This window comes from Aptenodytes patagonicus, chromosome 2 (assembly GCF_965638725.1).
Source record: "Aptenodytes patagonicus chromosome 2, bAptPat1.pri.cur, whole genome shotgun sequence".
NCBI classification, from domain to species: domain Eukaryota; kingdom Metazoa; phylum Chordata; class Aves; order Sphenisciformes; family Spheniscidae; genus Aptenodytes; species Aptenodytes patagonicus.
The window spans coordinates 132,784,117-132,798,247 of NC_134950.1; the positions used below are offsets into that span (position 1 = coordinate 132,784,117).

At 43.7% G+C, this 14,131-nt stretch overlaps 1 protein-coding gene across 4 annotated transcripts in view; it reads right to left on the reverse strand.

The window, feature by feature from the left end:
• Positions 1-13,927, reverse strand: part of PLEKHA8 (pleckstrin homology domain containing A8) — a 32,252-nt gene extending 18,325 nt beyond the window's left edge. For 3 of the 4 annotated variants that reach the window (XM_076331254.1, XM_076331252.1, XM_076331255.1), the window contains exons 1-4: positions 13,888-13,927; positions 3,046-3,162; positions 2,197-2,352; positions 80-204 (exon numbers count right to left, since the gene is read on the reverse strand). In XM_076331254.1, the coding sequence (XP_076187369.1) occupies positions 80-204; positions 2,197-2,352; positions 3,046-3,162; positions 13,888-13,927 (438 nt within the window). Of the gene's footprint in view, positions 1-79; positions 205-2,196; positions 2,353-3,045; positions 3,163-4,410; positions 4,463-13,887 lie in introns of those variants that run through there. The other variant, XM_076331253.1, reaches the window with a different exon arrangement.
• Positions 13,928-14,131: the final 204 nt, after the last annotated feature.

Sequence of the window (14,131 nt, forward strand, 5' to 3'; positions counted from 1 at the left end):
ATACTACATTGGCTAACCAGAAGAATTCACAATGCTCAAGACTTTACAGATGTGGTCTACACCAAAAATAGAGCTGTACCTCTGGTTCTGACACACCAGAAATGCTGGCTTCCTTTGTTTTATGCACTTGCTGAACAAGAAGGTTACAGTACAGTCTAAGTTCAGACATTTTAGTCTTCAAGGCTTCTGTGTTTTCAGTGAACTCTGAAAGTGAAACAAAAGAAGAGTTAAATTTATTGTATCCATCTTGCAGTATATGATTTTGGAAAGTTGCTGAAATAGTATTATCCAATCTAATTCAATCAATACTTCCTTATTTCAAAACAGTTTCTATCGACTCAAAAAGATGAGCTGGATTGGCCATAAATTATGCTCCTGACAGGTAAAATACTGTTTCATTATTTGCCATCGTAGACAGGAACAGTATGTTCCTAGACTTAGGACACAGAGAAAAAGCAAGTATACAACACTTGACCTTAATGGGCCTTTTAAATAGGATGAAACCCCTACATATCGTATTTTTTGTTTTCACTAAGTAGTTTAAGATGCAAACAATTACACCACGAATTAAAAGATCAGGGTTTGGGTAGAAAACACTGGAGGCAAAAGACGCATCCTGTCCAACACGAAGGGATTAATTTAATATATATCCTTGAATCATAGAATGGTTGAGGTTGGAAGGAACCTCTGGAAACCAGCTAGTCCTACTCCCCTGTTCAAAGCAGGGTCAGCCAGACCACGTTGCTCAGGGCCATGTCTAGTCAGGTTTTGAACATTGCCAAGGATGGAGACTTTACAACCTCCCTGTGGAGGAGGTTGAAAAACCTCAGGTTGAAACACAACCTGTTTCAGTGCTCCCTCATCCTCACAATACAAACATTTTTGCTTATGTCTCAATGGAGTTGCTTGTATTTAAATTTATGCCCATTTCCTCTTGTCCATTCACTGAGAAGAGTCTGGCTCCATCTTTTTTATGCTCTCCCACCAGATATTTCCTTTAATCATCTTAGTGGCCCTTTGCTGGACTCACTCCAGTATGTCCATATGTTTCTTGTACTGAAGAGTGCAGAACTGAGCAGACTAATCCAGATATGACTAACAGTCAGTCTGAGATTTTTCAGAAGTAATTTTTTGACATTAGAGTCCCAGAACTACAAAATAAATTAATTTGTCTGTTAATAAGACTAACAAGGTTTAGTTCTGCAAACACATCAGTAGCTTTTCACCCTGTGCTACTGTATGTCAGTTTATAGATATAACTTTGTTGTGCTTCCAGGCACTGCGTATCAGATTCCCACTTTGTGTAGGACCCTGCAGTAGCATCTTCTGCTCGGTTCTGACTCAGTTTGAACCGGTAGATGCAAAGCCTGGTGAAGATGCACATAAGGCTGAGGAGAAGCGATTCCTCACCTCAGGGAAAGGAAGTGCCCAACCCACCTGCATTTGCTCACGATCACTGATATATTAACAATAATTTGCTGTTTTCCCATCTTCTGCATAGTCATTGTGCTGAGGTTACACAAGGTTAAAGCACGAGGTCTCACACTGACTCATGGATAACACCACGCTTGTAAGCAAGAGGGGTTTTCACTGGGGTGAAAGTGACATTGTTGAAAGCAAAGAGGTAAGTGAATTAATTTTCATAGCCTGACCACGATCAGATTTCAGTTTCCGAATACTAGTATGCACATTTAAAACCAATTGCAAACCTTTATTTTAATTGCCAAGGGATTCTTGAAATGCACAAGACAGCCCAGTTAGAACATGGAAGGAAAGGGTCTGAGGAACTCCAAAGCTCAAGAGACACTGGTATGAGAGGCTGGGTCATCATACTAAGACAGCTGCACAAGGTGGGGGTCTCACCTCCACGCACAGTCTGCATCCCAGTGACCCACAGCCAAGGAGCTACTCAATCCTTGCACTTACAGAACCATCAGCACACGGTTTTCAAATGATTTATACATAGTATATTTTAAGGAAAAGCCAAAGTTTTCAAATCCCTGCACTGATAGTTAACACCTGAGATTTCTAGCTAGAGGTCCCACATGGCTTGGCTTTTAGCGGTACCAAAGACTTGAAGCACAGGTTGGACACACAGTTCAGGCATGGGTTTTGTCATCTTTGTGTGTACATCTACTAGGGCAAGGATGGGGAAATAAAAAGCAAACAGTATGTGCCAGCGAAAGGATGTCTTGCCTTTTTCTTTCTGTGTCCTGCTGTCGGTCAGACAGGCTTTGGCAGTTCCTAGCGCAACGAGCCATTTCTGCCTTTCAACTGCATTTCTTGCCTTCAGATAGAAGTATTGTTCCCCTGGGATGATCAGGTCCATTCGTGTGTTATCTGCAGGATGAACTGGAAGCAACATAGATTTCAGATCAGTCCCTCAGCACTTCCCAGCCCAACTGAATATCCTCCATACAGATATGTTAGGTGGCAGGTCAAACAGTAATGAAAGAGGAGGAATCTACAGCCCCAAACTTCCCCTGTTGACATTTTATGACTTCTCTTCTAAGTTAGGGAATAGACAGGACACACACGTGTACAGCTGTGGGACAAAAGGCTATGACAGGCAGTTTTGTGATCAGCACAGTATCATCTGGGAGTCTTCATGGAAAGGGCATCCTCTTCTGGCAAGCCTCTCTTTCAGGTTTCCAGCCCATAACTGAACCTCAAAGATGTGGCAAGTAATCCAACATGAGTGAGCAGACAGAGTACTGAAGTTTATTATTCATATTTCTAGCTTCAGCTTTCTGTTTATGAAGAGTCATTTGAGCCTGTGTGATGTTCCACCATGGCTCATGAAAAACAGTGACTCACCTGCATGTAGAATACCCATTATATTAGAGGCTTGCAGCTCTCTTAACATTTTCAAAACACTATAGAACAAAAACTGGCATATAGATCAAGTTACTGAGTTACTATATATACTAAATGTATACCAAAGAAATCAAGCTGCCAAATAGCTCTTGTGATCTGAAATCTCATCTTGATTGCAGCATTATTGGACAAATTCTGCGCAGCTGAGTGTTGCTGTATCTTAGTTACCTTGAATTTCACACACAGCCATTTGGATGCTTCCCTTACAACCCTTCCAGGCATCTTCCTGAGAGTCATAATAGGACAGGATGCCACCACAGAGAAGAAACCATCGAGGCTGCCAGCCTGCAAAACAAAACTGCATTTCTCAGTTACTTCTCTCCCTGCAATTCCACCACCTCTCATTCAGGACTCGCTGCAAATAAGGCCCCAAAGATTCTCATTTCCCCCTGGAAAATTAAACCCTTTGAAGTAGTAAGATTTGTGGACAGGCCTGGATGTTGTACACCACAACCCCTGCTTGCTGGCAGCTACACGTCCTTTCTGCAGGCAGCTGGACCACAAAGTATGTTCCTGAGATGCCATATGTCATTTTCAGTAGTTTTGCTAACACGGCATCACTGACTCACTCTCTCTTCCAAAACCATCTTTTCAGCTCATCACCCCTCAATTCCTTCCATCATTCCTCAACCCACCTCTTCACTCTTTCCAAAAGCCACCCCAGCTGTCTTGCCTTACATGTCTTCCTCCCTTGTGGGAAGGGCTAGCTGAATTGCCTTGAAAAGCAATGGGCAAGAAACTCCTAAAAATCAAGTGAAGGAGGGGACAGAGGCGGATGTGTTAATTTCTGAACACCATCTTCCAATGAAGCAGTTCTCAATAGCTCTTGAAACTCCCATGCTGCCCACATAAAAATAGTCTGGATACCTTCCCAGAGAATAACCAAAACACCAGGCTAGACCAAAACCAATATTTCTGGGTACACTTTTGCCGATCCTGCTGCCCGACTTCAGAAGTAAATTACCCCTTTTGTTTTCTTCTTTTGGAAGTACTACAGCAGTATGAAAAGATATAAACAAACAAGACATGACAGCCATCATTTTTGTCTAATTAAAAACTACAAGCTCATTAACTTAAGAAGAAATGAGGCAGCAATGTCACTGGAGGAAAGCAGCTTTCATTACTGAGCTGCAACCAGCTTCCCGGGCCAGGACCCATGGAGCAAGATACCGAAGCTCCCACCCTGTGCCGGCAAACCATCTCTGGGAAAAACACTTTGGCAAGACCATGTGGGCCACATGGCTCCTACGCATTTTCGCAGAGGGGCCTCATTTCTGCTGTCCCCTGCACTGGGGCTCTGCCAACCAGCATGGCGCTGCAGGAGCCCAGGCTGGCCTTGAACCGATATCACGTTGGAGGAATGACTGCTCCTTACCAGCTAGCGATCGATTCCTTCAGCTACTGCTGAAGACAAGCCCAACTCAGTTTAAGGTTAGAAAGTCCTAAAGCCACAGGCTAATAGTAGGAGTATGGTTCGGGTTTTTTTGTTTGGTTGTTTTTTTAAACATGCAACACCACGGCATCTGGGCCAACCTGGTCTATAGATTGCTGAACCTTGGGAGTGGCTGGAAAACAAATTAAACATAAATCCTTTTTCACAGTCTTCCAGAGCTCTTCCATTATTTCCTAGAAGAATATAAAAACATTATAAATGCCAAAGTATTCTCAAGACTTCTTTATTTTATATGAAGGGGAAAAAATCACAAGAATGAGAATAAAAAAAAAGAAAACAGCAAGACTGATTTTTATTTGTCTTGCCACCAAAATAAAGAAACTATCCTAAAAGTCACTACTGATGCGGAGGAACTCACAAAAAAAGGAGGTGATTGTTTAGCAGAGAGAAGCAGTTAATTGCTTCAGACACTCAATGGCACAGAACCAATCCTTTCAATAATGCACAGCGCCACAGTCAATACAAGCCTCTAATTCAGTCTGGAGATCCTGCTGCTGCGCATGAATCATTTCAGCCATGGTCCTACAGCTTACAATTGCAGCTGATGCTCAACCAAATTGCATCCCATCAATCAAAGGCTGTGCAATCAATTAGCCAACATACAAAGCACTCTGCCTCCATCACTTTGGAGGCTGGTTAAAAATATGTTATGAGTCAATATAGTTTGTTGAGGTTTTTGTTTGGTTGGGGTTTTTGGTTCTGGGTCTTTTCTTTGAGGGGGAAGCAGCAATTATCTGACTTCCTTTGCAGAACCTAACTCTTCTTTATTAGATATTAATTAAAAAGACTATGATAGGCAATTGTTAACTAGGACAGCATATATTTTCAGAACAGAATTGTTACACTAATAAAAATACATTTTTGTAAAAGGAAACCAATTTAAAAAAAAAATCGCAGCAAGGTTCTGTCAGAAGATGCACTAACCACCTGGTACTCACTGACACTGAGTCAGCAGCCATGGGAAGGTTATCCTAAACAACCAGCTAAAAATAGTGTGTGGCTGACAAATCATGGGCAGTGCAACAGGGACACAATCTTCAGTTACAGGAGCTTCACATTTGCAGAGAAGCAAAGAGCAGAGGAAAAAAACCCACAACAAAAAACAAAGCAGCAAAAAGACACTTAGACACTTCTATGAACACAAGTCTTGGGCTTATGCAGTTTTATTCTCTCCCTATAAACTGTCCTAGGATTATTGCAATTTTTGGAACTGAGCATTCAGACTTCATCTGATATAGAAAGTTAAAGCTGAACCTTTCGAGGTCTTACTGGTGCCAGCACTAACACAACTTTGAAGAAGAATTTACTAAGCCCATTTATACTGGTGGTGCACAGGCAGAACAAAACAGACCTCCTACTTCCACGGCTCATTTCAGAGGCACAGAGCCATTAACAGTAAAAATTGACCTTGCTGGGGAAAGATATATATAAAAAAAGACAATAAAATGCAAAGCACAATAAAAGTGAGTAGTAGCTTAAGGTCTCAGTCATAGAAGAAAGTGAAGAGATTCCAGACAACTTCACAGACACTGGTTAAGGTCCTAATACATATTGCATTCCTGTGTGAAACTTAAAATTAGTACCTGCAGTACCTGGAAGATCTGATATTGTCCACTACAGAAACAGATATTTAAGCAGTCTGTGCCTGCTAAGGATTCAGTATTTCTCCAGAAGTTTCCACAGCCTGAAAGATCTGCCTACTTCCACCATTACACTTCAGGAAGTCTGGATGCAGCTATCACTGAGCAAACTTGACATTTCTTGATAACACAGTTGAAATTTGGACATAATTCAAACTTTAATGTTACACAACTCAGACTCCAGACAGCATTCGTTCCAAAGTGCCAAGCCTGAAGAAAAAAAAACATTTGAAGACATGTAGATCATGTAAGACATCCACAAAGCCAAACCATCTGGGAGAATTACATACTCAAGAAGTCAAACTGATGACCTGGAAAACAAGCTACAATTAAGAGATGTCAGTTCCAGCTGCATTTCTAAAAGGCACAAAGGCCAGACACCCAGGTTTTTATTATTGCTTGCTTTCCACTAGAATTATATAATACTTTATGCTTATTAATTTCTTGAGCTTCAATATAAGTCTTTATAAAAACTTATGCAATAGATAGTCCTTGGACTTCTTTGACCTTAATTCAGATTTTAAGTGCAGATAGGAGATAATTCTGAAATTTCCATGTTACGGCAACATCTGCCTAATAGGAGGAATTAAAGCCTTCATCACATCCCTACTGCTAATATCACGGACAAGACCCAAGACTTCACTGCAGGTGGCAGAGCAGGGGCAGATCCCTGCTTTTCTGTGCAGATAGTCCCAGAGTGGCTGCTCTGATAGTCAGAGACATCTCACAGCAAGAACAAGCAATATCCATCTTTTCACCCCACCCTGCGTGGGGTGTGCTGTGTGTTCACTGTATCACTACCTACCGCTTTATCTCCCAGCACCCAAGGGCAGAAGAACCACAGCTTCTGCCCAGCACTGTTTCAGCAACTGATAGCTGGACGAGAGCTGCTGAAAACTCAGCTCAAATAGGACCAAGACAGTGCTGGTGTCTTGCAAAAAGCAAAAGAAAATCCAATATATGTCCTTCCCCACTTGCCAGCGCTGATGTAAGTCTATGAATGCCACCAGGTTTGCACCTTTGCTAAAGCCCAGCCTGCTCCTGGTTGTTCAGGTAGCAGCTGTTGGCCAGAACGTACCACCTTCCCCTCATGCAACTGTGACTGCAAAACACCTGCCTTCCAGTTAGGAGGAAAGTCATATTTTCCAGTTTGAGGATGCATCTAACAGCCAAAACACAGGACCAAGTCAAGAGATCTTATTTCCAGCTTAGAAGGAAGACTGCTGAGCTGCCCTGGACCGTGCTGAGAAACACCTGACTTCTGCACTGAGCTGCCTGCGTCTCCTCACCTGTACAACACAAACATTTCATACTGGTCCAGAAGGACCACTGCTGGTCTTATTGCACTAACGTCCAACGAATAAGGATTTCCCTGGGGAATTAAGGCTATGGAAATGTCCACATCACAAATGGACAAAACAGTCGTTTTCAAGATCCCAATGCGCTTGCAATCTCAACTACTGGATGCAGGCACTACATCTTACAATCCAGTTCTTAACAACTGATGGGTGTGTACCTCTCATGAGACTAAGTTCAGTTCATGCAGCCACATGTTTCATGCTGTGTTTCTGGCTGGTTTCAAACCACTGTGTTTCTAGTTGGGAACAGCATATAGCAAAAGAGTACCTTGCACAAACTTGAAACTTTTCCTCTTTTTTCTCATATAGTGAACAGAAATAATACAGTTAAAGGGTTATCTTGATATAAGCAATTTGCATCCAAAACTACTGCCTGCTCTTTCCATACAGCCTCCAAAGGCTACCCAGTATTTTGGGAAGGGCAATCCCAGGCACTGGAACACATTTTGCAGCCGTAATTCTGTAGCGAAACAATTTGACAGGATAAAAATCCACAGTCCGTATCCATGAGGGACAGCAGACAGGCAGACAAGAGTGTGTGACAATTCATGCATCTCTTCTGAGCTATTATCGTCTCACCTAGAGAGCAGCTTCTAGAAATGCCCATATTGTAATTTTGCTCTGATTATGTGCACATTAACAGCGGGAATCAATACCAAAAGCCCCTAAAGGTAATGAAGTTAACAGATTTAGCACTTCAACAATGGTATCACTTTTTAAAGCATTTGTTTGAGGGACACTAGAGGTTCAAGTGAAGCAAGCAACAGCTGTAACCAACTTTAACACAGTGACCCTCTCCCAAATGATTTTACTTGCAGGGGTCCCATAAAATCCACCCTCATTTCAATCACAACTGTTAGCGCAGTGCTAGCAGCATTGAAAAAGCATCCTGCCATCACAGGGCAACTGGGTTTGTTTGCAAATGATTTTATGCCAGTGACCATCCAAGGCATGGAGAGCACAACGTACCAGCAGTCAGGCATTTTTGAAGGGGACATAGTGAAAGGATGAAGGGCAGAGAGAGGATCATGGCAAGTGATGGAGGCAAAAGTTCAATAATCCAGGCCACTGCCCAGACACACTAATTCAAGTTATTCAAAGCTCCCAGGAGTTTCCCTCCTCTGTTTACACTTCCCAGCCCCAGCAAACCAGCTGCTCCTCTCTCTGACCCCTGCGGTGATTATCAGGCCAGACTGAGCCAAAGCACACAAGGTGGTATCTCTTCACTATCATACTGCCACACCTTTCGTTTCTGTCCTACCCAGCCATTCCCTGAGATGACTTACTTATTTCAGTGCAGGACTCAATGCAGAGGCACCGGTACTGCAGCATACCTGGTAAGGAACGCTGCACTGCCATATAGGCTCTGCAGCATTGCTCTTAACACCTGCAGAGGAGAGAGGTTTCCGTTTTCCATTTCTGCAGCCTCATCAAACTTTTCTGCTGTGAGCACATTACTCAATTCCAAAAAAGTATGACAAAAGCAAGATTGCTGCGTGAAGAAAGAGGGGGAGGAAGGAAAGACAGAGATGAGAAAGAAGGTCAAACCACACAAATGTAATTATGCAAAATCCAAAGAGAATGAACTAACTAGTCCCTGAAGCATCCTGGGTGAGAAGCATAGCCAGGACTGGGTAAGTCTCAGTCATCCATCTAAACCAATGCCTAGTCTCTGAGAGCAGCTACAGTCAGTAATACTGGGCAGACCATTGCCCTGAAGGCAACAGAAACCTCAGCTGTCTAGGTCCACCTCCACAAAAGCCAGACTTCTCATTTTATACAATCAAAACTTGGACTATACCCAGAGGCTAAAAAGAAGGGAAAAAATGATAAACAAAAGCTTTTTAGAACCAAATATTTATCTAAGTGTGAAGTTTTCAATTACTTCTTCCGTCTCTGGAAACAGAGGACCTTATTTCCAGAGCTTGATATCAACTGGAAGTGTACGTGTCTCCCATTCTAAAAGGTCAGATTTCTTAAACTCCCAAAACAAAGAATCACTCTAGGCAGTACCATGTGCATCTGGATTCAAGCTATAAAAACTTATGCTCTTTCACATTTTCTTGAGCTCTCCCCCCAGGTTAGTTAAGGAATTCTGAATCATTAGAGACGAGTAATTTAAAGTTTTATGTGAAAGCTGAAATTTACTGCTTGGTGCTGGCTCTTGGCATCTCGGGATAAACTGAAAAGAATTCAGAGCATAACAATAAAATGAGAGTGGATGATTACAGACAGGAAGGTGGGGAGACCGAACTATGGTATGTGGTATGATACAGCATCACTAGCGATGGCATGAATGCGAGGGTGTCACGCCTTGAGGAAAATGAATTCATTAGGGTTAGAGTTACTCAGCACAATTAAGGAAGTGAATATTTAAGTACCAGGAAAAGCTTAGCTTTGTGAAGAAAAGTGATCAAAGCCATTTCATGGAGCATACAGAGAATACTAGGCAAGTCAGTGGAGGCAGTCAGCATTTTTCTTTCTAATGACGAAGCGGCCTTTGATCCCCAAGCCAAGAGCTGATACATACCACCTTTTCCAGAGTCAGCGGCAATCCTGCCTGTGGCCAGTGATCCCAGGTAAGGTGTGCCTTATGCTGAAGATCTGAACTGAACTGAATTTCAGCAGAAAAATCAATGGCAAGTGCCGAACTTTTACACACACCATTGAAGGAAGGTATTCCCCCAACTCCACACTCTGTTTCCCTGTGGGTAAGCAATAGTTCACTCATTCTATAAGCCTGGTGAGAAATCAACATTGCAGATTATTTTTACAAGGTAATCTCGAAAGACTAAAGAAATTTCTTTTATTAATCAGAAGGTATGCTTAACAAAGAGCATGAATTGCAGCTTGAGTTCAGTCGGAGAGTCCTGTGGGAGACAGTTTCCAAACAGCAAAGAGCAGCCTTCAGGTGCAGTTCACCTCCGCTCTCTCCTTTCTCTATCCTGCAAGCAACGTCCCCCAGTTTGAGGTCAGTCCTGCTACAACACTGCAGCCAGGATCCCGCTGTGATGCTGTCCACACCAGAATGCTTTATGCTCAGCCAGGGCTACAGGCAGCGGCAGCACAACAGACCGAGGAGCTATAGAGTGACGTTTTTGTCACCCCAACTACAATAAGCAGTACTGAAATAAGAGTTATACTCCCTTTATCCATGCTGTAAGCCCATCCCTAGCCTCCACAACCTTTAACAAGCAATGCTAACATTAGATAGAGAGTTTTGGCAAAGGATGAAATCTAGGAATTTTTTAAGATCAAGTTACACACTTTGACTGTAGGCTCAGCTGAGGCCAACTTACACATGATTTAAGTCACCCAGCTCTGTGTTTTAAGGATTAATAATTTGAAGTTTGCAGAGGCATCATATATTTGCCCAAGTGAAAAAGTGCTATCACACTTTATATGTCAGCAATAATTCTGCTTGCAAAGTTCCCTGTTCCTGTAAAGTTTTAACCAATTTAGTGGGGGAAGCATAGACAAGGGCAATCTCAGGACACGCTTATTGCAAACACAAGATCCCAAGTGGATTTTCACAGGCTAGACCTGCATGCATGCATGCATGCATATCTGATCCAAAGTTGGCACACTTCACTTGATCTTAAACAAAAATATCACATTGCAAAATCACTATCTGGTGGCCATTGCATTAGGGGAGAGAAAAACTCAAAAATCTCAGTTCTCTAAACTCAGAGATTTCAGAGGCAGCACTGGAACCACTGCATATAGAAACCACAACGTGAGCGCAGGATCGACACCAGAGGAAAAACCCTATCTCCAAGCAGAAACCAAGTAATCCTAATCCAATTTATCCTAATCTATACAAAGCAAACAAGTGCATTTATTATAAAACAAGATAACTTGTCTGAGCAGTAAAGCAAGCTAATCTGTCTTTCAGTTGTTGGCAATCATGCTGTGCTTTCTGACCTTTGCCTGCAGAAAGCCAAACTTGTTTCCTACTTCTGAAACGTTCTCGCTGTCAATAACTGTGTAATTTGTAACACAGATCTAGCCCAAGGGCGGGGAGGAATATGTTGATGTAGACTTGACCTCTTGTGATGGCAATGACAGAAGATGTAATAAACCCAAAATTCCCAGAAAAGACTCAATTACCAACAAACCCCATCAGCTCCTCTCTCACAGCAAGACGGGAAAGCAGTTCTCCTTTGCTACAGTTTTAAGCTTGTTCTTTGGTGAATGTCTTATCTTCTCTCTGACTGTCTGAAACAAAAGTGTGTTCCTCATCATGAGGAGGAAAAGGCGTAAGATACTCGCTGTGTATGTTTACATCAGCATTGTATTACTAACACAGGCATACACTGACAAACAGAGATGACATACATTTTCCCTACTTTTGGCATACATCATTTACCCTATGCAGCAACAGAGTAGTTAACTTTGAGCAAGAGGAAAAGCATATTGGGGGCAGAATACTGACAGAAATACTGTTCTGGATGACCTGTTGAACCCTCTTGCTTCCCTTAATCCCCGAAAGGAGGCTTTCCCGTCTCTCGCTCCCCAGCTCTGTGCTACTGCTACGATAAACGCCACATTCCAGCACAATATTTTTTTTTTCATCATCACATAAATTTATAACTTAATGGCTTCAGGGCAGGAAGTCTTCATTTTGTGCCAAAAGAAAGCACATGTAAGCCTAGTTAGCTTGCATAACAGCAAATTTACTGTTCTCAAACGCACAACAGACAGGCCTTCTACAACCTAAGAAAAGGCATGGAGTGACCTTGACCACCACACTTACTAGCGGAGTCAAGTTTCAGCAAAGAAATCAGAAAGATGCTTCAATCCTCCATCACAGATCTACTCTCTGCTGAGAACAAAAATTCACCTAGTTTTCAGCTGGGGCAAATCTCACGCATTCAAGGAAAAGAGATTCCTTCAGTCTGCATTCACTTAGATTGAGGTTTGCAAAGTGTCATCCTTCTTCACAAAGGGTCATTTGGTTGAAAGTGCATATCAATGTGGCTAGCAAAAAAAAATCAATTAATTTTGATGGAACTGGAATATTTCTGGTTCTTAGTCTTCAAATTCTACCACGAAAACAGAAGACAAGTCCAGCTGATCCTACCACATCCACACTCAGGCACCAATGCTACAATGCCAAACGCCAGTCAGTCATCTACACACGCACTGGTTGCCACAGACACCAACCCCCCAGATCTCATGGCATGAAAGCAAGCGCAAGGGTTCCAAATATGCCCCAGCATTTAAGCAATGCAAAGGAAAACAAACACATAAAACTTTAGATCAACTGAACCATGGATGTTTTTATTATGCGGAAAGGACTAATAACACTGCCCGAGTTCTGCAATCCAAATGGAAAAGCCAAGCATGGCTGCTCCTACTGCCACACATTCCATAATTCAAGAGCATTCACAAATAATTTAAAAATAAAATAAATCCATGCCTATTCACTGAGACCCGACAATTTTTGACTCCCCTCTCAGAACACCTATTGCCTAAAGGGGAAAAGCCGCAGCAATCTTCCAGCACACCAATAAATCCAGCCTCATGCACCACTCTCCCCCCATCCCCCTGCCACATGAATACATCACTCGCTTGTGCTTCAGCTTTTTCTTTGTTTAATTTTTATTTCCTACACTTTCCCAACTAACCAGAGAGGTGCAGCTGTTACAGCCTCTCTAAAAAAAATACAAGCAGGAAGGCAGCCCTCCTGCCTACACTCCCGAGCAAAACTTGCACCTGGCAATGTCAAGGTCATGGTTATTTTTCTCTGACCATCAAGTTTCCAAACTGTTTCAACAAACCACAGAGGGGTTTGCACCAGGCAAGACCTCATCCACACACCCCAAATTACAAGCCACCCCCGACTCCAATGCATCCGGCAGTGGACACCCCACAGGAACACAGGTGACACCAGACCCTCCCCGCCTCTGCAGCGTTTCTGATCCCACCACCTTTAACCTCCGCTAAGGAAACCCTGGCCACGCATGGCTGCTTCCAGTCTGCTACAGAAGTCAAGCGTCCCATGGCATGGGAACACCCAAAAAATTCAAATCTGGGCCTAGCGCGAGCAGGACAGCCCCTTTTTTTCTTTTTTTTTTGCATACGTTTTCATCCAAATCCCCCAAGTGTGATTTAATGCTGACACCTTTTCCTCCCAGGTCTGGGATTCCCCGAACTCCCCGAAGTGACTCAATAAAAGCAATAAAAGTTTCACGGGGATGTACAAAACGGGGAAGTTCGCTGGCGAGTATGACCTAACGCATCCAAAATAACCCCAGACCCCAACCCACAACCCCAGGGAGGGCAAGGGACGCGCCCCAGACGAGCGCTGGCACCCACAAGTGGTTTAAACGCCTCCTCCAGCGCTGGACGATGACAATGTGGCAGCGCAGCTGGAAAACTAGGGTGCACGGCGGGGTCAGGGGACAGCGCTGATCCAGACTCAGCAAATACATATATATATATATATACACACACGTGTATAAATATATACATATATAAATAAAAGAAGATGAGGGCACCCGTCCCGCTAGGGAAGCCCGCCCCGCGCAGAGGCTGAGGACGGGCAGCAACTCACCACTCAGGTAGTTGGTCCACTTGTACAGCACCCCCTCCATGGCGGCCGGCCCCCGCCCCCATGCAGCGCGGCCGCCCCCCGGCGGAGTCACGCCGCCCGTCGCCGCCGCCGCCGCCCCCCGCGCCCCGCCGCGCCGCCGGCACCCAGGGCCATAGCGGGGCGCCGCCCGCCCTGCCCGGCCCGGCCCCCACCGCCGAGCCTGCCCCCCGCCGCCACGCTCCTAGCGCAGAACGCGCCGCTGCCC